Genomic DNA, 26,068 nt, shown 5'->3' with positions numbered 1-26,068 from the left:
ATTTGCATGTATAATATACATAAACAACTTAAAACAGGCACAAAAATATTTATAAATGGAGGTACATCCAATATCTAGGCAATTCTGGCACTCTTATGGTGCCATTTATTTGGATAGGACTTATCATTGACCAGTGTTATTTGGCTAGGACTCAGTGTTGACCAGTGTCATTTGGATAGGACCTAGCATTGACCAGTGTCATTTCTGATGTCAACCTTCCAAGGAAATTACAGTGGGTAAAAATGTTAACAGTTTCTCCGTCCACTGATGCAGCCGAATTTGCTGTATGTTTCCAACATTTTGTGCCATTTGTATTATTTATCATGGATCAAATGACCCTACTCAACCTGGGTATTCTCTCTCTCCCATTGAGCAGAAGATATAAAAGTCTGAAAGCACATACCACCAGGTGCAAGGACAGCTTCTATCCCACTGTTATAAGAATCAGGTTCAGAATTATTATCACCGGTATGTGTTGTGAAATTTGTTAACTTAGCAGCAGCAGTACAATGGCACCACTCCTTGAAAATGTCTTGGATACTACGGAGATTTGTATCCAAGATGGAGCTGACTAATTTTACAACTTTTTGCAGGTTCTTTTAGTCCTATATAGTAGACCCCTCCCCTCTCCATCCTGTACTAGACAGTCAAAATGTTCTCCATGGTACATGTATAGAAGTTTTTGAATGTTTTAGATTACAAACCAAATCTCTTCAAACTCCTAATGAAACATAGCTACTGTCTTGCTTTCTTTCTAGCTGTATCAATATGTTTGGACCAGGTTAGTTAGATCCTCAGAGATCTTGACCCCCAGGTACTTGAAATTGCTCACTTTCTCCACTTCTGATCCCTCTGAGAATTAGTTTGTATTCCCTCAGCTTACCCTTCCTAGTCCACAATCAGTTCTTTGGTCTTACTGACATTGACTGCAAGGTTGTTGCTGTGACACCACTCAGCTAGCTGATATATCTCACTCCTGTACGCTCTCTTGTCTCCTTCTGAGATTCTACCAGCAATGGTTGTAACATCAGCAAATTTTATAGATGGCATATACCTAACCACACAGTCATGGGTATAGAGGGAGTAGAGCAGCGGGTTAAGCACACATCCCGGAGGTGCACCAGTGTTGACCGTCAGCAAGGAACAAATATTATTACCAATCCACACAGATTCTGGTGTTCTAGTTAGGAAGTCGAGGATCCAATTGCAGAAAGAAGTACAGAGGCCCAGGTTCTATAGCTTATCAGTCAGGACTGTGTGAATGATGGTGTTAAATGCTGAGCTATAGTCAACAACCAGCATCCTGATTTAGGTATTTTTATTGTCCATATGATCTAAAGCCGTGTGAAGTGGAATTGTAATTGCGTCTGCCATAGACATATTGTGGCAATAGGCAAATTGCAGTTGGTCCAAGTCTTCACTGAGGCAGGAGTTAATTCTAGTCATGATCTACCTCTCAAAGCATTTCAAAGCAGACTCTTGAATGTACCTCTTGTCTGATAAGATATATTCTCAAATTCATTATAAACTTACACTTTATTGTTACTACACTTTCTCAGTGGCTTTTACACTTTATTCTGCATTGTTATTGTTTTACATTGTTCTACATCAATGCACTGTGTCATGGTTTAATCTGTGTGAACAGTATGCAAGACAAGCTTTTTAGTGTATCCTGGAATATGCGACAATAACAAACCAATATCCAATACCAGATATCGAACATTGGCTCCAGTAGTCTGGCACACAAAGCTTGTCATCCTTTGGCCCAACTACAGCCTGCTTCTGTCAAGTGCTAAGATGTCCTTTAAAAACAGGAGACTTGATGTCAGAGGAGTCACAGTGTGAATAGATCAGTGAAGGGTGTATTCTGGAAATACACAGAAACATTTTCACTAGCACTGCAATGGAATAGTGAATTTCAGCTGCACGGTTATCAGTAGGCAGTAGATAAATGCACAACAGAGTTGTAGTACTTGAAAATCAGTAAGTTCTAGATGCAGGAATTCTGAAGGAAAGACTGAAATTCTGGAAACACTAAGTAGGTGTGACAGTATCTGAGGAAACAGAAAAATGATAACTTTTCAGGTCAAAGAAACTGTCTTGGAATCTGATGGAGGTTTTTCAAAAGACCCTTCCTTTAAATCTTATGGAATATTTTCGACATGAAACATCAATTCTGCCAGTTACCTTTCCATAAAAGCTGCCTAACCTGCTGAGTGTATCTCGCATTTACAGCTCCCGTTCAGAGGGGATAGAAGTTCTGGGGCAAAAGCCTCCCCACTGTGTACAATTCCTATTTCAGTAGAAACCCAGACTATGATGGGCATTCCCCTGTTTAACAGTGGGAGGCCTCACACATGAACTGGATCCCTGTCAGCTGCATATTCCCACACATTTCCTGCCAGAGAGAGAGATACCTGATTGAAACCAGGACCTAGATCCCACTGTGATTCATTTCTTGTCTCTCTCTGCTCGTTACTGAGGACAGGTGTAGTTCTTGAACATTCAGGTCTGTTGACCTTGTTCAGAAATTAAACCCAGAACCTGTGATGTAAATTAGTCAGTTTTTTAAAGCTTTTTAAAAAAATTAGTCAGCTGTCTAAATTTAGACAGCTTTTGAATGATGTCAACATAATAAATGAGAAATTTGTGCTTATTGTTTTGACAGAGGATCGCAGTTTTAAACACACCACTGTTGTAATTATTGGTGGACTGGCTCTTCTCCTCATCATTATACTGGTGATGGTCTTGTGTCTAAGAAAGTGCAAGGTTACAGGTAAGGTACCTGAAGAAATGGGGAACATAATTCCAAAAACAAACAGTGGCAATTTTATCATTTTTACACAGAGGAATCATATTAAACTGCAGTTTGGATTGAATCTAATGACTTCTGAAATTAAGGAAATAAGTCAGATATTAATGTATCACCAAACCTGAATCTGATGACTGTAGAAACATAAATTACATATTGTTGCATTTTTTTTAAACTTGTAAATATTTGAGCTTATGGGCAGTTGAAGTGCATTTTGCTAAATGCATGAAGTTGGAGAAAAAAGCTGAAAGCATTTTAAAAGCTCTCCTCTGTCTTTACAGGTTTGAGAAATCAAAGAGAGAAATCACGGCGAACAGAGAGGAACACAGAAGATGATTCTAACCTTTATGCAAATCCAAATGAAATGCAGCCAATACAAGGTAACATCAAGACAGAAGTATCAAAGAAATTTTACTTTAGTGTCCCAAAAGCTTACAGCTGTTTGTCTTGCCTTTGTAACTTAAAAGTAATCTTCAAACATGGAAATATTGTGGCATTATAAAGCCAAAAGAGACAGGAGCAGAATTAGGCCATTTGATCTATCGAGTCTGCTCAGCCATTTCATCATGGCTGATCCATTTCCTTCTCAGCCCTAGTCTTTTGCCTTCTCTCTGTAACCCTTCATGCTCTGACTAATCATCAATCTATCAACTTCAATGAATTCCACAGATTCACCACTCTCTGGCTAAAGAAATTCCTCCTCATCTCCATTTTAAATGGACATCCGTCTAATCTGAGGTCATGACCTCTGGTCTTAGACTTGATCACCATAGGAAATATCTTCCCCAAATCTACTCCATCACGGCCTTTCAATATTCAATACGTTTCAATGAGGGCCTCCTTCATTCTTCTACATTCCAGTGAGTACAGGCCCAGAGTCATTAAATGCCCCTCTTATGATAAGCCCTTTAATCCTGTATAATTTTTCTGTACAATCTCCCAGCATGACATGAACCAATGTAACCTCACTCTAACCTCAGTTGTTCAGTTGTGGAGGTGCAGTACGTGTGTGTGTGTGTGTGTGTGTGTGTGTGTGTGTGTGTGTGTGTGTGTGTGTGTGTGTGTGTGTGTGTGTGTGTGTGTGTGTGTGTGTGTGTGTGTGTGTGTGTGTGTGTGTGTGTGTGTGTGTGTGTGTGTGTGTGTGTGTGTGTGTGTCTATAGATTCAGTCAGTGAGGTGTCAGATACTCACAATATCACAAATGGATACGCCATCATAACAGGCCATTTGTGTCATAACAGATTCCATTTCACAACAATTCAATGAGATGAGCTGTCCTCATCTCACTGCCCTGAGATTGTCTTATGGTCTTATATAATAAATCTGCCATGATGGAATGGCAGGGCAGACTCAATGGGCCAACTGGCTTAATTTTGGTCCTCTGTCTTATGGTCTTATTTCAGACATTTACAGTATTCGAAAGTAAAAGAGAACAGTCCTTACCCTGAACATTGTTAGAGCAATACCCTTGCTCTACACCACCACCTTCTGACAATTGGAGGATAGCCTCATTGTCTGGATGCCTGATACTAATATCCTGAGACACAGATATTCTGCAGATGCTGGAAATCTTGGGCATCACACACAAAGTGCTGGAGGAACTCTGCAGGTCAGGTAGCATCTATAGAAATGTGTAAACAATCAACATTTCGGGTGAGACCCTTCTTCAGGACTGGAGAGGAAGAGAAGTCAGAGTAAGAAGGTTGGGGGGAGGGGAGGAAAAGAAGTCCAATGAGGTTGGTGATATGTGAAACTGGGAGAGATGGAAGAAAGAGAGGAGGGAGGAACACCAGAGGGAGGTGATGGGCAGGTTAGGAGAAAAGGTGAGGAAAGGAAACAGGAAGGGGGAATAGTGAAGGGGAGGGGGCAATCACCGGAAGCTCAAGAAATCAATGTTCATGCCATCAGGTTGGAGACTACCCAGACGGAATATAAGTGTTGCTTCTCCAACCTGAACATGACCTCATTGTGGCAGTAGAGGAGGCCATTGACTGACATGCCAGAATGGGAATAGGCAGTAGAATTGAAATGGTGGCCATCAGGAGATCTCACTTTTTATAGTGAACAGAGTGAAGATGCTCAGCAAAGCAGTCTCCCAAATGTGTCAGGACTCACTGATATACAGGAAGGCACAAAGGGAGCACCAGATACAGTAGATGATCCCAACAGACTCAACAGATGAAGCGTCACCTCACCTGGAAGGACTGTTTGTGGCCCTGAATGGTAGTGGGGGAGGATGTGTAGGGGCTGGGGTGGCACTTGTTCCACTCCCAAGGATAAGTACTAGAAAGGAGATCAGTGGGAGGGATGAGTGGACAAAGGATTCGCATAGGGGGCAATCCCTGTGGAAAGTGGAAAGTGAGTGGGGGATGGAGAAGAGGTGCTTGGTGATAGAATCCTGTAGGAGATTATGGAAGTTACAAAGAATTATGTGCTAGATACGGAGGCGAGTGAGGTGGTAGGAGAGGACAAGAACTCGTCCCTCCCCACCAATAGCTAGGACTCAATGAACTGCTGTTAAGATATGTTACATTTACCCAATAAAAATCCTTTTGAAGTTCATTCATTCCGTGTTATTGGAATTCAAAACTGGGAATTGACCTGGACCTTCCACAATGTGTAGTGTGGTACAACATGTTTCCATTAACTCTCTGAATTAATCCCTATATTTCATTGTAACATTAAATGCCTCCAGCACACATCATTAATACTGTGATCACACAGTATTTCTCCTCATTCTAGTGGCTGTCGTTATTAATAGGGCACTTTTTTCCCAAAGACACCTGATGTTGTTTCTTGAAAATTGAGCCAAGGAAATGAAATGTTTATTTTCCAGGAACTAATGAGATGCCGGAGCCTGAGACCAGCCATATTGCTGAATATATGTCTGTGAGTAGGAAGGCAACACAAGGAGGTAAATAGATCAATCTTTCATTCAATGAATTTCTCTCAGTGCAATTTGAAATTACTCACTCAACAACAGATTGCAGGTTTGCAATTAAAATGTATTTTTAGAGGAATAGAATCTCAAGCATGAAAATGACTGATCAGTCGAATGCCCTGTCTAGTGTCAACTACCCTTCACTCCCTTCCAGTCTTCTTCATACAACACAGGGCTCATTCTGTGTTCTACAACAGTCCAATTTTCACTGGAGCATTATGGTCAAGCCATAAATGTAGATAACCCACAACATGGTAGTGTAATGGTTAGCGCAAAGCTTACCGTAAAGACGATCTGGGTTCAAATCACGCTGCTGCCTATAAAAAGATAGTATGTTCACCCCCGTGACTGTGTGTGTTTCCTCTGGGTGCTCCGGTTTACTCCCACAGTGCAAAGGTGTGCCAGCTGGTAGGTTCATTAGTTGTTGTAAACTGTCCGGTGGTTAGGCTCATATTAAGTCGGAAGGCTGCTGGACGGGGTGGCTCAAAGGGCCGGAATGGCCTATTCTGCGCTGTATTTCAATGAATAAAAAAATAAGAAAGCAGAATACGACCATGCTTCTACTAAATGGACAGCATGACTGATGTCTGTAGGATGAGCCCACAACACCTGCGCTCCAAAAGGTGACCGTTCATTACATGTGATCTCATCCACTACGGAATACCTCTAATGCACTTCAGCATTACTTCAGTGCTTCGAGAATCACTGAATAGGATTAGCCAAACTTTCAGTGTAGCATGTGCAGGTCATAGTAGATAGCATTACTTACTCCAGAAATTAGGCGATACTTCTGACCTTGCACAATCAGCAGAGCAATCTTTCTTGAAAAGTCTGAAATAATTTTTAACATATCAGACCACTCTGATGTTTTTAATATGAAATTCCAGCTTCCTCCTCATTACTTAATCCCTCTCGTCTTAGTCTAACTCCATGAATATATGAAATGATTTTGTTTCAACCAGTGGACAATGTACCTGGCTCATTGTTGTCTGGGAATCCCCCATTTCAGTCCTTAATGACACTTGTCTTTAAACTCTGATCCTGTCTTGCTCTGTCTGTAGCTGACATGTGGTACAACTACAGACAGAGTAAATAATTAAATTGTTCCACAGAGGCAAAATTCATAAGGGCGAAGAATGCAGGACTGAAGGTGCTGTATTCAAATGCGTGTAGCGTTTGAAATAAGGTGGATGAACTTGTGGTATGATTAGAGACTGGTTGGTATGATACTCTGGACATCACTGAGTTGTGGCTGAAAGAAGATCATCATTAGGAGTTTAATGTCAAATGATATACTTTGTATCGAAGGGACAGACTGGAAGTCATAGGCGGTGGTGTGGCTCTATTGGTATGAGATGAAATTACGTCTTTAGATAGAGGTGACATAGGGTCAGAGAATGTTGAATCTTTGTGGGTAAAGTTTAAAAACTACAAAGGTAAAAAAAAACACATTCTGGGCATCATATATAGGCCTCCAAATAGTAGCCAAGATGTGGCCTTGAGATTTCAATGGGAGGTAGAAAGGGCATGTATTAGGGTAATGTCACAATTGTAATGGGAGATGTTAATATGCAAGGGGACTGGGAAAATCAGGTTGGTGTCAGATCACAAGAGAGAGAATTTGTTGAATGACTATAAGATGGCCTTTTAGAGTAACTCGTGCTCGAGCCTACTCGGGGAAAGACTATCTTAGATTGGGTGTTGTGTAAGAACCCAGATATTAGTCAGCTTAAAGTAAAAGCAACCCTAAGGAGGCAATGAGCACAATATGATTGATTTGAAAGCGCAATTTGAGATGGAAAAGAATAAGGCACATGTATTTGTTTTGCAATGGAATGAAAGAAATTACAAAGACACGAAAGAGGAGCTTGTCCAGATGGATAGGATGGGGATACTGGTGGGGATGATGGCAGAACAGAGGGAGCTGAGGTTTACGGGAAGTTGAATGACAGGGAAGCTTTTCAAATACAACAAAAGACAACTAAGAAAGCTATAAAAAGGAAAAAGATGAAACATGAGAGAAAACTAGCCGATAATATAAAGCAGGATATGAAAAGTATTTTTCCTTTATAGAGAGAGTTGATATTGAACCACTTTTAAATGATGCTGGTGAGGTAGTAATGGAGGACAAAGAAAAGGTAAATGAACTTAATAACCATTTTGCTTCAGTCTTTACTGTGGAAGACACTAGCTGCATGCCAGAGGAGCAGTGAGTGTTCTTGCTATAACAAAGGAATAAGTGCGAGGCAAACTGAAAGGTCTTAAAGTGGATGTCACTTTGATCAGATGGACTACATCCCAAAGTCCTAAAAGAGGTTGCTGAAGAACTAACGGATGCACTAGTCATGATCTTTCAAGAATCACTTGATTCTGACATGTTCCGAGGGGAGTGGAAAATTACAAATGTCACTCCACTCTTTAAGAAGGGAGAAATACAAAAGAGAGGAAACTCTAGGCCAGTTAGCCTAACCTCAGTGGTTGAGAAAGTATTGGAGTCTATTATTAAGGAGGGGGTTTTGGGGTACTTGGAGACAGGTAATAAAAAGTCAAAGTCAGCATGGTTTCTGTGAAAGGAAATCTTGCCTAACAGATCTGTTAGAATTCTTTGAGGAAGTAACAAACAGGATGGACAAAGGAGAGGTTATGGATGTAATTTACTTAGATCTTCTGAAGACATTTGATAAAGTGCCTCACATGAGGCTGCTTAACAAGATAAAATCCCATGACATTACAGGGAAGATACTGGCATGGATAGAGGAATGGCTAACAGGCTGGAGGCAGTGAGTGGGGTTGGATGCCAGTGACTAGTGATGTCCTTCAGGGTTCAGTATTGGGACTGCTACTTTTCACATAATTTGTCAATGATTTAGTGGTGGAATTGTTGACTTTGTGGCAATGTTTGCAGATGATACGAGGATAGGTGGAGGGGTAGGTAGTGCTGAGGAAGCAATGCAATTGCAGCAGGATTTAGACAAATTGGAAGAATGGGCAAAAAAGTGGCAGATGAAATACAGTGTTGGGAAATGTATAATGCATTTTGGTAACAGGAACAATAGTGTAGACTATTATCTAAATGGGGAGAAAATTCAAAGATCAGACATGCAAAGGGTCTTAGGAGTCCTCATGCAGGACTCCCAGAAGGTCAATTCACAGGTTGAGTGTATGGTAAAGAAGACAAATTCAGTGTTGATATTTATTTTGAGGGGAATAGAATATAAAAACAAGGAGATAATAAGACACTCCATAAGACTCCACTTTATAAGACACTAGTCAGGCTGCACTTGGAGTCTTGTCAGCAGTTTGGGGCTTCATATCTCGGAAAGGATGTGTTGTCATTGGAGAGAGTCCAGAGGAGATTCATGAGAATGTTTCCAGGAATGAAGGGATTGACATATGAGGAGCATTTGGCAGATGTGGGCCTATACTCACTAGAATTTAGTAGAATATAGGAGGATCTCACTGAAACCTACCAGATGTTGAAAGGACCAGATAAGGTGGATGTGGAGAGGATGTTTCCTTTGGTGGCTGTGTCCAGAACTAGAGGGAACAGCTTCAAAATTGAGGAGCGACCTTTTAGAACAGAAGTAAGGAGGAATTCTCTTAGCTAAAGAGTGGTGAATCTGTGGAATTGTCAGGGCACTGGAGTAAGGATCCAATTGCAGACCTAGTACTGTGCACACAGTGATATTAATTGAGTAACAAATCCCGAGGTGCAAACAAAGACAATGTCAAAGTTCAGGTTTGCAGGTTTGCGATTAAAGTTTACATTTAGAGGAACTGAATTTCAAGCACGAAACTGACTGATCAATCCAATGCCCTGTTTAGTGTTGACTACGCTTCACTCACTCCCAGTCTTGTTCCTACAACACAGGGCTCACTCTGCATTCTACAACAGTCCAATTTTCACTGGGCCATTATGGTTAAGACATAAAAATAGATAAACCACAACATAGTGTAGTGATTAGCACAGCAGTTTACTATACAGACGGTCTGGGTGCAAATTACGCCACTGTCTGTAGGGAGTTTGTACGTTTACCCTATGACCATGTGTGTTTCCTCCAGGTGCTCTGGTTTACTCCTACAGTCCAACAAAGTACTGGTTGGTAGGTTAATTGGTCATTATAAATTGTTCCATGATTAGGCTCAGATTAAATCAGGAGGCTGCTGGGGGACGTGACTCAAAGGGCCAGAGGGACCAATTCCACATTGTATCTCAATCAATCAATAAACACAGACGATGTGATCACACTTCTGGTAAATGGACAGCATGGTTGGTGGCTGCAGAACGAGTCCACAATCCTTGTGTTCTAAAAGGTGACCATCCACTTCATGAGATCTCATCCACTATTCAATACCTCCACCACATTTCAGCAGTACTTCAATGTCTCTGGAATCACTGAATATGATCAGTCAAAGTGTCAGTGTAGTGTGACCATGCCATATTAGACAATATTGCTTTCTCCAGAAATTAGGTGATATTTCTGAATATGCAAGAACAATAGAACAGTCTGTCTTGAAAAATCTGAAATATTTTTTAATAAATCAGACCACACTGATAATTTTCATGTGAAAAATCTTTTTCCAATTTCCAGCCTTCTCCTTAAATTATTTAATCAATCTAGCCCAAATCTAAGTCCATGATTATATTTAATGATTTGGCATCAACCAGTGGAGAATTCACCTGGCTCATTGTTGTCTGGGAATTCCCTAATTCAGTCCAGAATGACTCCTGTCTTGGACTCTCCACTGTAGGAAACATCCTTTCTGCATCCACTTTGTTGGGATTCTGTTGTTTTCCATCTGAACTCTTATTCTTCTAAATTCCAGAGAATACAATTTGAATGAACCCAAATTCTCCATGAGACCATGTGACCATACAGATTCGCAACATCTATTATCCAGGGTCACACATGCAGTGTTTACATACTGCAGAACTATTTACACTGTGGAAATAAAATCAGGACAGTGGTGAGAGAAGTGGCTGAATGAAACCAGAGAAAATAAGAGTTGAGTTAGCCATGTTATAATAAATATGGAGCGAAACAATCTGTGTTAGACCGTAAGACCACAAGCTATAGGAGCAGAACTAGAACATTTGGGTCACTGAGTATGATCTGCCTTTCCAACATAGCTGATCCATTTCCGTCTCAGCCCCAAACTCCTGCCTTCTCCTGGTAACCCTTCATGCCCTGACTAAACAAGAACCTCTCAAGCTCTGCCTTAAATATACCCAATGACTGCCTCCACAGCTGCCTGCAGCAAAGAATACCACAGATTCACCACTCTCTGGCTGAAGAAATTCCTCCTCATCTCTGTTCTAAATGGATGTCCCACTATTCTGAATCTGTGCCTTCTAGGTTGCTATGTTGCAGTGTCAACATAACACCGCAGTAGTGTACTGATTAACACAGTGCTTTATAGCATGAGCAGTAAGAATAGGGTTCAAATCCCACCACTGACTCTCGGGAGTTTGCATGTTCTCTCTGTGACCACATGGGTTTCCTCATGTGCCCTGATTTCCTCCCACGTTCTAAAGATGTACAGGTTAGGGTTTGTAAGTTGTGGGAATGCTATGTTGGCACCGGAAGAGTGATGACACTTGCACACTGCTCAACACAATCCTCGCTGATTTGATACATTTGATGCATTAAGTACTTTGATCTTACTGAACAGTGATGTTTCCAGTTTGGAATTAATCCATTACTTGATTCGTATGTTAATGCCTCCTGATACAGATGCAAATTCCTTGTAGACACAAGATGTAAATGTGTGGAACAATAAAACTAACTGCAGGAGGAACTCAGCAGATAGAACAAACTCAAATCAATTGGGGCAACATGGTAGTATAGTGATTAGTGTAACACTTTACAGCACCGGTGTTTGGGCACAGTTCTGATGCTGTCTGTAAGGAGTTTGTACTTTCTTCCCATCACTGTGTAGGCTTTCTCTGGTTGCTCCAGTTTATCTCCCACATTCCAAAGACTATGGTCATGGTTGGGAAGTTGTGGGCAAGTTATGTGGTGTGGAAAGCATGACAACACTTGCAGGCTGCCACCAGCACAACCTCGGACTGTGTTAGTTGTTTACACAAACAATACATTTCACTGCATGTTTCAATGTTTTGATGTTCATGAACAAATAAAGCTAATTTTTATCTTTATTATCTTTGTTTCTATTTTGTCCCTGCAGACACAGAGGAAAATATTCATTATGGATCCATCTGCTTCAAGAAAAATGCACCAGGTGATAAAATTGTTTGAATTTTTAAATACTTTTCGTATCAGAATGATGATTGTTAGTGATGACCCTGAAACTCTTTAAACCCCTGATATGGCAGTCCTGGGGTAAAGCTCCTCGCTCACCCCATTAACACACTGTGGGACAGTCAGCTGAGGCTCAGTCCATAACCCAGCCTTCTCTGTGCAGGTCCGGTCTCCCTCCACAGATATGAGCACAAACATCTGGACTGATATTGCAACACAACAGTTCAGTGTTGTTGCTGGTCAGGTGCTAACTCAAGGCACATTTGTGTCCTCAGAGGACACAGAAAGTCAGTCAGCACAACTCTGAATTTGTACAATGACTCATCTAATGTCTGAATCTATGTCTTTTAGAGCTATGACACCCCCATCTTAGCAATGTGTATTGATCTGTTGTCTCTGCATGTGCTGTTGTCTACACATACACATTGCTCCCTCTCTCTCTCTCTCTCTCTCTCTCTCTCTCTGCAATATGAATACACCAGTTAAAACCACCTCCCATGTCTGCGCTTTCATGTATTTGATATGTCGTTGTGCACAGACACAACAAACTGGTGACAAGTGCGAACCTGAATGTCGGGAAATATCATGAACCACACTGACAGTTACGGGACAAAGCAGCAAGAGTTAAACAGCCTGAGAAAACCATCATGGATGCTAGCATAGGAACACGTGTAACAGTGAAAGACACACTGAACTTTAGGTGAAAATAACATGGCCATGGCATTAGTCGCAAAAGTTAACAAATTTGATAGTACTAATGAAGGCTTGGAGTCGTATGTCAAGAGGGTGAGCTGTATCGTAATTCAAACAAAGTGCGAATGCCCCTGCACTTCTTAGCTTAACAAACCCAAGAACACACGGTCTCTTGCGCAACCTAATAGCCCTTGAAAAGCCAGCAAGCAAGATGTTCAGTGAAATTGTTACAAATTTTACAAAATCACTTGAGCCCTAAACCATTGTGTAGTAGCTGAGAGATTTAGATTTTACAAAAGGAACCATTCAAAAGATAAAAGCCTTTCTGAATACATTGCAGAACTGTGCAAACTGTCACTTCAGAGATGGGATTTCTGATATGTTAAAGATTAGGTTTGTATGTGGCATGCATAGTCAGAGCACTCAAACGAGGCTACTGGCAGAAAGAGATCTAACCTTAGAACAGACATTGACCATTCCAATATTGTTAAAGACTGCAACAAAGGATGTAGCAGAATTACAGAAAGGGAGGTTAGATTGTGAAATGCACAAAATGTCCCTGAAAGGTACAAAAAGCCTAAGATGTTATTGATGTGGCAAATCTTCCCATGATGCAAATGACTGTTAGTTCAAAGAAAAAGTCTGCAGAAAGCATCACAGACAAAGTCACATAAAGAGAGCGTGCAAGGCAGACAAAAAGCACAATTGAGTGAAAACTCTTAAAAACTAAACAATTGCCTAAAGTTATCAAACGTAAAGCAGAATCAGACAATATAGAGTCTGACAAAGGTGAATTGTAATGCCAAGAACTGTGTTGCATAACTGAAGCAAAACACACAATCATCTGGATCATAATAGATGTACCTGGTGTAGAAATGAAAATGGCAGTGGATACTGTGTCAGATTTGTCTATAATTCCAGAGGCTGACTACAACACACTGTTTTCTATGATACCATTAGAGAAGACCTCAGTGATACCAAAGACCTATACAGGCAAAGAAGTGTCCCCCAAAGGCAAACTGAAAGTGAAGGTGATGTATGGAGGACAAACACAGCAGTTAGATCTCTATGTATTGAAAAGTGGAGGGCCAACACTTCTCAGATGTGAATGGTTGAGAAAAATCCAATGAGACTGGCACTCAATCAAAGCTCTCAGTGTGACATCAGCAGGAAAGATGGTGGCATCAACCAGAGATTGGCACTGCCGCTTAGTGCTAATGAGAACATGTTTGAGATGGGGATTGGTAAACTCAGAGAATTGAACTGGATAAAACAGAAACACAAAGATTACATAAAGTGCATCTGGTGCCTTATGCATTATGTTCTCAAGTGGATGTTGAACTTCAGAGCTTGGAGGCATCTGGCATTCTCTCCAAGGTTGAGTGGAGTGATTGAGCCACATCTATTGTCCCGGTGATGAAGAAAGGGAAGGCCAGAGCAGTTCCCATATGTGGGGACTTCAAAGTGAGCATCATCCCTGTGCTGCACACTGTGTAGTATCCCCTGACACATATAGAAGACACATTTGCATCGTTGGCAGGCGATGAGAGATTTTCAAAGATTGACTTGTCACAACCTGTCTGCAAATGGAGATTGAGGAGTTAAGCAGGAAGTTCCTCACAATCAACACTCACAAGGGACTGTTGCAGTATAATTGTTTCATTTTTGGCATCGCATCAGCTCCAACAATTTGGCAAAGAGCAATGGAGCAAGTGTTCCAAGATGTCCCAGGAACACAATGTTACCTTGATGACATCATTGTGACTGGCAAAAATGATGAAGGGCATCTCCAGAGCTTGGTAAAGAGCTTACCAGGCTGAGTGAGTACGGTCTGTGTGCAAATAGAGGGAAACGTCTGTTTGTCAAGAATGAGATCTCCTATTGTGGACATGTCATTGACAAGCATGGCTTATGTAAGTCACAAGAGAAGACTGAAGCAGTGCTACAGGTACCCAAATTGTACATGCAGGTCAACTCTTTGAGTGATTATGCAGAAAGTTTGGTTAATAACTCATATCCTTCTACCTTAGGCCACAAACTTATCAATCACCCCTGTTGAGTTATTAACTGATGAGTTATTAACTTCAAACTTTCTGCATAATCACTCCAAGAGTTGAACTGCATGTGCATGTAATGAGAGCTGTATAACTCATCTCCCTCTACCTTAGGCCACAAACTTATCAATCACCCCTACAGTCGACACTTTCTGGACATCCAAGATCCATATGATCCATGACTACTGGACTAAGTGTGTAAATGTTGGAGGGGGCTATGTTGAAAAATAAATGTGCTAGGTTTTCTAAAATTGACTCCTTCTACCTTAGGCCACAAAGTTATCAATCACTCCTTGTATGTGAGGAGAAAGAGGATAAGACGTGAGAGAATGGGACTAATCAAGTGTTAAGTGGAAAAGCATGTATGGAACCAGATGAGATAGTCATGGTACTTAATGAATACTTTGCTTCAGTATTCACTATGGAAATGGAATTTGGCGATTGTAGGGATGACTTACAGCAGACTGAAAACCTTGAGCATATGGACATTAAGAAAGAAGATGTGCTGGAGGTTTTGGAAAGCATCAAGTTCGATAAGTTACTGGGACCGGATGAGATGTACCCCAGACAATGTAGGAGGCAAGGGAGAAGACTGCTGAGCCTCTGCCAATGATCTTTGCATCACCAATGGGTCAGGAGAGGTTCCGGAGGATTGGAGGGTTGCAGATGTTGTTCCCTTATTTAAGAAAGGGAGTAGAGATAGCCCAGGAAATTCTAGACCAGTGTGTTTTACTTCAGTGGTTGGTAAATTGATGGAGAAGATACTGAAAGGCAGGATTTATGAACATCTGGAGAGACATAATATGATTAGGAATAGACAGTATGGCTTTGTCAAAGACAGGTCATGCCTTACGAGCCTGATTGAATTTTATGATATGACTAAACACATTGATGAAGGTATAGCAGTAGATGTAGTGTATATGGATTTCAGCAATGCATTTGACAAGGTACCCCATGCAAAATTTACTGAGAAAGTAAAGAGGCATGGGATCCAAGGGAACCTTGCTTTGTGGATCCAGAAATGGATTGTCCACAGAAGGCAAAGAGTGGCTGTAGACAGGTCATATTCTGCATGGAGATTGGTAAACAGTGGTGTGCCTCAGGGATCTGTTCTGGGACCCCTTCTCTTTGTGATTTTTATAAATGTCTGTATGATGAAGTAGAGGGATGGGTTAGTACGTTTGTTGATGACACAAAATCTGGGGGTGTTGTGGATAGCATGGAGGGCTGTGAGAGTTTACAGTGGGACATTGGTTGGATACAAAACTGGGCTGAGAAGTGGTAGCTGGAGTTCAACCCAGATAAGTGTGAAGTCGTTCATTGTGGTAGGTCAAATATGATAGCAGAATATAGTATTAATGGTAAGACTCTTGACAGCATGGAGGATCAGAGGGATCTTGGGGTCCGAATCCATTGGACACTCAAAGCTGCTGTGCCGGTTGACTGCGTGGTTAAGAAGGCATACTGTGTATTAGCCTTCATCGACTGTGGGATTGAGTTCAAGAGTCGAGAGGTAATGTTACAGCTATTTAGGACCCTGGTCAGGCCCCACTTGGAGTATTGTGCTCAGATCTGTTCACCTCACTACAGGAAGGGTATCTTCTTCTTATCTTGTCCACAGAAAGACTCTACATGGCCAAGCCAGAACTGGACACATTTTTGTGCTTTGTTGGTGAATTTGGCAAGATCTGCAACAGTACAGGGTTCCTCTAGCGATGGGCATTGCAGGAGATGTTGCATAGATTTGGCTCAGTTCCACATTCACAAGTTGTCGGGCTGCTTGTATATGCCCATTTGCTTAGTGACACCTTTGAACGACCTACACCAGTCTGTTAAGGCACTTCCAGGTTGCCCAGTTGCAGTTAGCTCTTGGGGTAAGGCTTTCATCCGGTGGAATTTCCATCATTCGGGGTTGTTTGAGACTGGCAAGCTGGTCTTTCCACAAGGCGATGCAGGCTTCAGATGGGGTTTATTGTAGTGGAACATCACTGTTCATGAAGCTCTTCCTTGACATTAGGTGGCTGGGTGCAGGTGTTTGACCATGTAGAGGGTGCCTCTCATCTGATGTTTGATGGAGTCGTTATTTCTTGCTGGCTACCGTTCTTCTTATATCGGGGGAGCGATACCCACCAGGATATATAGGCTGTTGGTGTTTGTTGGTTTTAAACAACAGCTTGCATTCAGAACGGCATCCATCTTCTTAGCATGAGTAGACCTTTCCCATGCAGGGCAGGCGTATCTGTCAGTGGAAAAGCAAAGCGCAAGTGACACTGGCTCACAATGTTTTCGAGCTTGCTCCTCATTTTGTGTTAGTGAGCTTATTCAGGATGTTGTTTTGTGCGCTCACTTCTGCCTTTGTCTTATTGAAGTGGTTCTTCAAAGTGAGGCATCTGTCAAGGGTGACTCCTAAATAGACAGGGTGCTTGCAATGCGTCAGTGTTGCTCCACACCAGGTTACTTTAAGCTGTCGTTTGGCTTCACGGTTCCTGAGGTGGAATGCACAAACTTGCATCTGTGATGGGTTTGCGCAGAGGTGATTTTCTTCATAGTAGGATGTTAGTCCCTCCAAGGCCTCAGAAAGCGTTTTCTCCACGATGTTAAAATCTGTGCTTTGGGCAGTGATGCGTAAGTCATCAGCATATATAAAATGGTGTGTGACATCATCTATAGGTTGGACATTCATGTAGATGTTGTATAGCAGCAGTACAAGCACACTTCCCTGAGGAAGACCATTCTTCTGAATACACCACCTGCTGTGCTTCCCACCTAGTTCAACATAAAACCGCGATTCTGAAGCAAGCTTGCTAATAGCTCTGTTAAGTGAATATCTCTTGTCATCTCCAGGATCTTGCAAAGGAGATGTCTATGGTTCACTGTATCATAAGCTGCTGACAAGTCTACAAAAACAGCACCTGTTACCATCCCTTGCTCTTTGATATATCTTTGATATATTGTGTGAGATTGAGCAGTTGGCTTGTTGTTGATTTGCCGGGGCAGAAACCTGCTTGCTCTGGAATGATCTTCTCACCTACAGTTGGTACTATCCTATTGAGTACCAGGTGTTCAAACAGCTTATTGATGTGGCAAAGCAGTGAGATTGGCCAAAAACTCTTCGGATCTGAGGGATCTTTTCTGGGCTTTAATAGTGCTATTACACGTGACTTCTGCCAAATATTAGGTAGCTTGTTTGTTGCCAGACAGTGGTTAAACAATTGTAGGAGCCATTTCTTTTCTTGCTGTCTAAAATGCTTTATCTGCTCCGATGCTATGTTGTCAAGACCAATTGCTTTCCCGTGTTTTAGACTGGATATACCAATTTCCAGCTTTTCCGTTGTGAATGGTCCAGTGAAGCCAGGGTCATTGCTGTACCTCTTCCTAGCTAGTTTTGCCCTTGGTTGTTTCTTGTTGGTTTTTCCATTTAGGAGCAACTGGTGTGCAACTTGGTTAACAGACACATTGGGAAGGTGGGCAGCTTTCTTGGGAAAGTTTGCGTGTGAGAGACCATACCTTCTTGCTGTTTTTTGTAAGATCTGTTATCTTTATCAAGGTGTTCCCGGTGTTTTGATGCTCTTGAGAGATTTTTAACATCACCCTCTCACTGGCAGTTATTGTTTCCTCTGAGAAGGGGTCAAATTCAAATATTAAGACATACTCCCTGTAGAGTTCAGCATTCTCTTTGGTGAGACCAGGGATGTAGTGTGCTCTACAAACTTTGGGGATCTTCCTTTTGGCTGTTTTCTGGACAGCTTTTGCAAACAGGTTGTAGTGCTCAGGTAGTGGTTTAATACATTTATCCTTATGATCAAGTACTCGTGAACCCATTCCAATCGGTTTTCTTCTAGTTGAAGCGCCTTTTGAATGGTACGACGGTTGGTCACCCTGCTGCATTTATCTGAATACCAATAGGACAGTCCAGTGACTGTGGTATTGGGTCTGTGACGAGCTTCTTGCAGCGTCCAGCGACGTTGTTGCTGACAATGGCAAGATCTGGGTTATAACTGCACTTCCAGCGGGCACTATGGCAATTTAGGATCGTGGATGAGACTAAGCTGGTTAGCATCCATCCATTCTTCGACTGCTTCTCCATCGTTGTTAAACTGCTTGTACCTCCATTGGGTACTGTGGCTATTAAAGTCTCCCTTGATGATCTGTGTTTAACTGTGCAGGTTGGATGCAGGGTTGGAGAAGATGAAATCTGTGCCCGGTGGCTTGTACACTGAGGTCACTGCTACTTTGCTCAGCTCTACAGTTAGAATTTCAATGTTGTCCTCCTGTTTTAGAAGTGCCTTCTACGACTGAACCAGCTCTAACAAATACAGCACTGCCATATTGTCGATGAGGTCTTTCAATAACCAGGATCATTCCTGGTATTTTTAGGTGGTGGTTTTCGCTTCCTCTGTGTGTCTCCTGCAGGCAGAGGACATCATACAGCAACTCGTTGCATAATGAACTGAGGATGTTTCTGGCGTCGGCGACCTCTGTCTTCAGGCATGATCAAATCAATGGTACAAAAATGTTGAATACACTACTTGCTGCGCATGGTGGTGGTAGAACTGGTTGAAACAGGGTTGCGACATGAATGCTTCTACCTTGGCCCCTAGGAAGGGTGTGAAAACTATAGAAAGGGTGAAAAGGAGATTTTCAAGGATGTTGCCTGGATTGGTGAGCATGCCTTACAAGAATAGATTGATTGAACTCGGCCTTTTCTACTTGGAGTGACAGAGAATGAGAGGTAACCTGATAGAGGTGTATAAGATGATGAGGGTCGATGATAATATGGATAGTCAGAAGCTTTTCCCAGGGCTGAAATAGCTAACGTGAGAGGGCACAGTTTTAAGGTGCTTGGAAGTAGGTACCGAGGAAATGTCAGGAGTAAGTTTTTTACACAGAGAATGGTGAGTGCGTGGAATGGGCTGCCGGCAATGGTGGTGGAGGCAGATACAATAGGGTCTCTTAAGAGACTATTGGATAGGTACATGGAGCTTAGAAAAATTGAGGGCTATGGGTAACCCTAGGTAATTTCTAAAATAAGTGCATGTTTGGCTCAGCATTGTGGACCAAAGGGCCTTTATTGTGCTATAGGTTTTTTATGTTTCTATGTTATACCAATGAAGTCAACCACCTCTGCAAAGACCGCTCTGTGGACTAACTTCACCAGAAATGGCTTACCAGAACAAATTGTGAGTGACCACAGTGCACATCAGAAAAATTCCAACTGTTCATGAAGCAAAATGGCATTAGACATTTCAATTCAGCTCCTCACCACCCATCATAAATGGATTAGCTGAAAGGTTTATCCAAACCTTCAAGTCCATTAAAGCAATGGACAAGGAAGACATGTCTTGGCAGCACAAGATGGAGAACTTACTTTTTATATATCAGAACTCTGTTCATGCAATGACAAATCAAACAATTGCAATGTTGTTCATGAACAGGAATCTGAGATCTCGCATAGACCTCCTGAAACCAGATCTATGGAATGAAGTGCAGAATAAACAGTTCAGTTAGTTGCTAAGTGAAGCAGCAAAGAGCTTTGAGATTGGACAGGAATTCCTAATGTATGATTACTGAGAAGATAAGTGGACACCCAGTAGGATTACTATAAGAACTGGATCATTGATGTACTCAGTGGATGTTGGAGATCAGACATGGAGACATTGTGAGGACTAGATACTGGATGCTCAACTGAAGAACACACCTGAGTCAAATGCATCCGATGAGAAAAACAATTATTACCTCACAGTGATGATGTCACTGACAACAACATGACACCAGAAACCGTGAAAATTGTCTTAGACAAGGCACCTTCTAAACCAGATACCATTCCATAGGTCCAGAGACATGAGTAGATCGTTATCATTGACAAGACACCTACCAAACCTAATGCCAATCCAAAGGTCCAGAGACACTATCCTTAAAGAGACAGAGCACCTCCCAATAGACTAAACATTGGACTGTTATGTTAGTTATGGACTGTTATTGTGAAAGCATGTTTATTTAAAATATGGGTTATGAAACAGAAATTGAATGTTTTGTACGTATACATGTTTATGTTGCCTTAATCTAAAGAGGGAGGAAGTGTAATGTTTGGATCTGTCTTTTAGAGCAATGACACCCGCCCCCTACTGAGCACTACATATTGTCGTGTTGCCATTGATCTCTGTCTCTTGTTGCAACATGAACACACCAGTTAAAGCCATTCCCCACATGCACCAGCATCAGGTCACTCCTCGTTCTCAACCCGGGCCCTGCCACTTTGTCATGTTCTCGGGCCCAGGCCCCTCTGCCTGTACTCGGCCCATACCCAAACATTTCCAATTTGGCCTACCACTTAAGTTGATTAAACTAATTACATCAAGCAATTATATGTTTCATCGAATAAGTCGAGCAAAGTTATTGTTTTACTGATCTTTTGTCAGGAGGAGAGTGATGCAGTCAGTTTAGGAGATTTGTATTCTATTTCTCACTTCCTTTGTCAGTGTGATCTACCACTGTTATCTTTTAATTGTGATGTTTGCAATTATTACAGGGGAGAGACATGCAGGACCAACCTCCAATCAAGTGTCAGATACTGTAAGTACATTGGTTCTGTTGGGGAAATCCCAAATCTGGCAAATATGAAATTCCAAAGCAAACTTATATAGTTCTTTAATGATCTAAACAGATAAAAGAGCAATTGGCTTAAATATACACTCAATGTCCTCTTTATTAGGTACATTCTGCACCTAATCAAGTGGCCACTGAGTGTGTCTTCATGACCTTCTGCTGCTGTGGCTCATCCACTTCAAGGTTCAATGTGTCCTGCGTTCAGTGATTCAGTGACCTTTGTGATGATCTCCATTGGTTGGGGTCGATCATGGATGTAATGTCCTGGCTGTCAAAGTTGATATGTAAGCTAGAGGATTACACTACGGAGAACAAGTTGTTGTCCATTCAGCATGCTCCCACCCCCACCCCCAGCTTTACTCAGCTGTTGAATCGAAAGGAACAATAGGAACTGATACAGATTAGCACCAGCTGCATTGGAGGGATTGCCGGTCAGTGTTGAACCTAACATAGGTCTGCCTTAGAAACCCCAGCTCCAGACATTTCCCTAGGGGTTTACTCCCGGAGCCTTCCCCATGAGTGGGTATAGCCACAAGGCAGTGGAGGCTTGAGATCATGGTTTTCCTTCTCCTGAATGAGCTGTCAACCACAGCTGACAAGCCCCATCTGTCCAAAGTGACCGGTTTTAAGTTGAAAGTCATCTGCCATTACCCATTCTCCTGTTAGTAGAAACGGTTCTGCCGGGTTTAGTAGCTAAGCCACACGTGAAGACTAGTAGCCAGAATTGTTGTCAGAAACTATTTGACATGCATGTTCTTGGGAGCACATAATGTGTAGTGGGAGCTTATCATTACTAATCACCAAGAACAACCATCTTTGTAATGTATGATTACCGTAGATTCCGGATTATAAGCCGCTACTTTTTCCCCACATTTTGAACAGCTTTGAACTCTGCGGCCTATAATCCAGGGCGGCTAATACATGGTTTTTTTTCATGCCGCCTCGTAAACATTTTGCCTCGTAACAGTAGACCAATAAAATTGATGAGTAGTTCACAGAGGTCCAATGAAATTGTACGATAAATCAAGCGCACTTTCACAATTAAATTATTGTAAATCAGTCATTTGTACTCACCCTCATCAACATGGAAAATACTCGAAGAAAAGCAAGACCCGAGCGCGTCAGACCCGATTAGACCCGATCGCATTGCGCAAGCGCGTCAGACCCGATTAGACCCGATCGCAATGCGCAAGCGCGTCAGACCCGATTAGACCCGATCGCATTGCGCAAGCGCGTCAGACCCGATTAGACCCGATCGCATTGCGCAAGCGCGTCAGACCCGATTAGACCCGAGCGAAAATGCTGCTTTTAAGTTAAAGTCGATCAATAACTTTTCCTGGTAGGCTGCAGTATATATATTTTTACCAGTCGCTAGGAGATATTGGAATGTTGTTCGTGCTGTTCAGTAAAAAAGTATATGCAACGTAATTTGTGTTACCGATACGTATGTATATTTAAAAGTAGCGGTGCGGCCTAAAATCCGGTGCGGCCATTACAATTAAAAAATTGATTTTATTTCTAAAATTAGAGCCTGCGGCTTTTAATCAGGTGTGCTCTGTAGTCCGGAATCTACGGTATTTGAGTTACTGTCACCTTTTTGTCAGCTTGAGCCAGTCGAGGTATTCTCCACTGACCTGTCATTAACAAGACAGTTTCACACCGAGAAATGCTGCTCACTTAATGTCTTTTTTAAAAGTTTTTCACACCTTTCACTTTAAACTCTAGAGACTGTTGAGTGTGAAAATCACAAGAGATCAGCAGTTTTTAAAATGCTCAAACCACCCTGTCTGGCACCAACAATTGAAGTCACTCAGATCACATTTATTCCTCATTCTCATGTTTGATCTGAACTGAACCTCTGGACCGTGTCTACATGCTTTTATGCATTGAGTTGCTGCCACATGATCAGCTGATTGGATGTTTGTATTCATGAACAGATGTATCTGATGAAGTGATCATTGAGTGTAATTGGTATTTCTTTCTCATTCAGAACCTGCCTTCTTCAAATCAAAATACCTCATCTGTTATCTATGCACCGATAGCAACAAAACCTACATGAATATTCTGCCAAGGTCAGAAAGGAACATGTGGAAAGTTGTATATTTTGAATTTATTTTAATATTTTTGATTTATGATGTACTTTCACTGATGTATTTGCCCTGAGTTGACATAATTCAAAGATTCAATCATTTCATCATCGCTTCTGACTGGCAAATGAGAACCATTTCTCTGAATACAATTTCAGCATTTTATTTCAGTTTCTGCAGATATCATGTGAAATAAACAGCTTCATTATGCAAGATATATTAAATGGTGCAGGCACATTTATTATCAATACAACTGGTATGAATCGTGGGCATGTTATATTGGTGCCATAAGTGTGGCTATACTTGAGGCTGCCCCAGCACAATCCTTGGACTACGTTGTTGCTTATGCAAAACAACACATTTTGCTTCATGTTTTAATGTATATATGGCAAATAAAAGCCAATCATTCATGTTTCAAAACTTGGCATGACAAACAGTTATGACTTAAATCAAACATGACAGGGTAAGCTGAAAGTTCTAGTCCTTCACAGGACACCAACCTATTGCCACCAAATCTGGGCTTTGTATGGACTTCATCATTTACTGTGTGCTGTTGAAACGATAAATCCATTGAACACTAACTGCGGAAGGTGGTGGTGTGGTCCATTCTTGAATTATTGAGCTCCTACAGGTGAGGGTACTCTCTGATATTCCTAAGAAGGTTCATGGTTTTGATTCAGCGATAATGGAAGAATGGTGATATAGTGATCATGTTATTAGGTACCTCCTGCACCTAATAAAGTGGCCACTAAGTGCATATTCATGATCTTCTGCTGCTATATTCCATTCACTTCAAAGTTTAACATGTTGTGCATTCAGAGATGCTCTTCTGCACAACGTTTTTGTAACACTTGATTATTGAATTACTGTTGCCTTCCTGTCAGCTTGAACAGGTCTGGCCATTCTCCTCTGATCTCTCGCATTAACAAGGTGTTTTCACCTACAGAACTGACAGTCACTGGATGCTTTTTTTTGTCTTTTGTACCAGTCAAAGTCACTTACAGGTAAATCACATTTCTTTCCCATTCTGATGTTTCATCTGAACAACAACTCAACCTCTTGACTATATCCACATGTTTTTATTTGTTGAGTTGCTGGCATATAATTGGTAGATTAGATATTTGTATTATCGAGCAGGTATAATTCCTCATGAGGATTCTAAGTGATTTGGAGTGAAATGCCGCACAGGTGAAGGCATGACATGACTGCACTCCTTGGTAGTATGTGTAGCATGCTTATAATTCACTGACAAAGTGGCTTTATTGCATAATTACAGTGCATTTTGTAAAGGGAAGCAATGGAGGCCCCTTGATGAATGGCCAGATTAGCTGCCTGGAAAACAATAGAATTTACCTGCAGAAGACAGAGGGAAGTGTGATTTCTGTAGAAGCATAAACCAGTGTATTTGAAGGAGCATGATTCCAATTAAACTGACAATTCAGAGAGTACTTATATTTAATTTAGACTGACTTGAGTGTTTACCATTTCAAAACACAGGGGTAAAATTTGCATGTAAAAAGTATTTTCATTTTTGGAAGGTAACTGCAGTAACCCCATGCCTGCAAGTTCCTTCACTCTCTACATTTTAAATGTCTGGATTATATCACTTTAGTTTTCTATGGAGAAAACTATCTCTTTCTGTCACTGGATTTAACAGCAGAAGTGAAACTTGCCTCAGACACAGTTCCTTCTTGTGTCTGAGAACATGAAATGGAATTTCTGGCAATTCAATTGTGTAATACTGAGAACACTGATTTTGAAAACAGAATAGAGTTAACTCTGTATGTTGCTGATAAAAAGAGTGGAGGGGCAGTAAATAACACCAATAACAGTCAATGTAAAGGAGAGGTGAATGTTGGACAATGTGGGCAAGCCCCAGTTAGACCATAATTGTAAGAATTTATGCCATTCCGGGCAACATGACCAGAAAGAATTTGTATTATTGAGAAGGAATGCAGACCAAATCAACATGAGATGGAAGCCTCACTTGCCTCAATCTCCTCAGGAGATGGAGAAACCGCTGTACTTTCTTGAGGTGGTGTTGAGAGACAAGGTGAGATTGTCTGTTATATGCACTCCCAGAAATGTGGTGCTCTGAGCTCTGAGAAAGCAGGTATGTGCAGTGAGGAATGGTCAACCTGCACCTTCCTTCAGTCCACAATCATCTCTTTGTTCTTCTCCATGTTGAGACTCGAGTTGTGGTGCCCGCAACAATCTACCAGCCACTTTACCTGCTCCTGTATGCCATCTCATTGTCATTGTGGATGAGACCAACCATTGCGTGTCATCAGCGAATTTGATAATTCAGTTTGAAGTGGATCGAGCAGTGTAGTCATGTGTCAGCAGCAAGCTGAACACACAGCCCCGGGGAACGCCAGTGCTCAGTGTGATGGATATAGACTAACTGCATTTTGTTTAATGTCTTGCACAATACTGCTGCCAAGAAACAGGAAATTTGATGACACATGTCAGTGATAATAAACTTGATTCCAATAAATCATGTGATTAACTAGAAAAAAAACTGATGCTTTGGACTTTGGCCAATTTGTCAAGGAAATGGTAGTGATTCATATAGCTTTGTGAAAGTAACACAAACGTGCCCTCAGCCTGGAT

General features: G+C 41.5%; 1 protein-coding gene across 5 annotated transcripts in view; it reads left to right on the top strand.

Annotated features, from left to right (window-relative positions):
* Positions 1 to 26,068, top strand: part of LOC140739245 (uncharacterized) — a 107,925-nt gene that overhangs the window by 67,034 nt on the left and 14,823 nt on the right. For 4 of the 5 annotated variants that reach the window (XM_073067373.1, XM_073067368.1, XM_073067372.1 and 1 more), the window contains 6 exons: positions 2,669 to 2,776; positions 3,094 to 3,192; positions 5,648 to 5,725; positions 11,942 to 11,995; positions 21,292 to 21,335; positions 23,359 to 23,909. In XM_073067373.1, the coding sequence (XP_072923474.1) occupies positions 2,669 to 2,776; positions 3,094 to 3,192; positions 5,648 to 5,725; positions 11,942 to 11,995; positions 21,292 to 21,335; positions 23,359 to 23,427 (452 nt within the window). In that variant the 3' untranslated portion in view covers positions 23,428 to 23,909. Of the gene's footprint in view, positions 1 to 2,668; positions 2,777 to 3,093; positions 3,193 to 5,647; positions 5,726 to 11,941; positions 11,996 to 21,291; positions 21,336 to 23,358; positions 23,910 to 26,068 lie in introns of those variants that run through there. The other variant, XM_073067371.1, reaches the window with a different exon arrangement.

This window comes from Hemitrygon akajei, chromosome 15 (genome assembly GCF_048418815.1).
Source record: "Hemitrygon akajei chromosome 15, sHemAka1.3, whole genome shotgun sequence".
Taxonomy (NCBI): domain Eukaryota; kingdom Metazoa; phylum Chordata; class Chondrichthyes; order Myliobatiformes; family Dasyatidae; genus Hemitrygon; species Hemitrygon akajei.
Note: the sequence above shows the minus strand (reverse complement) of the source record. Positions and strands in the feature narration are given on the sequence as shown.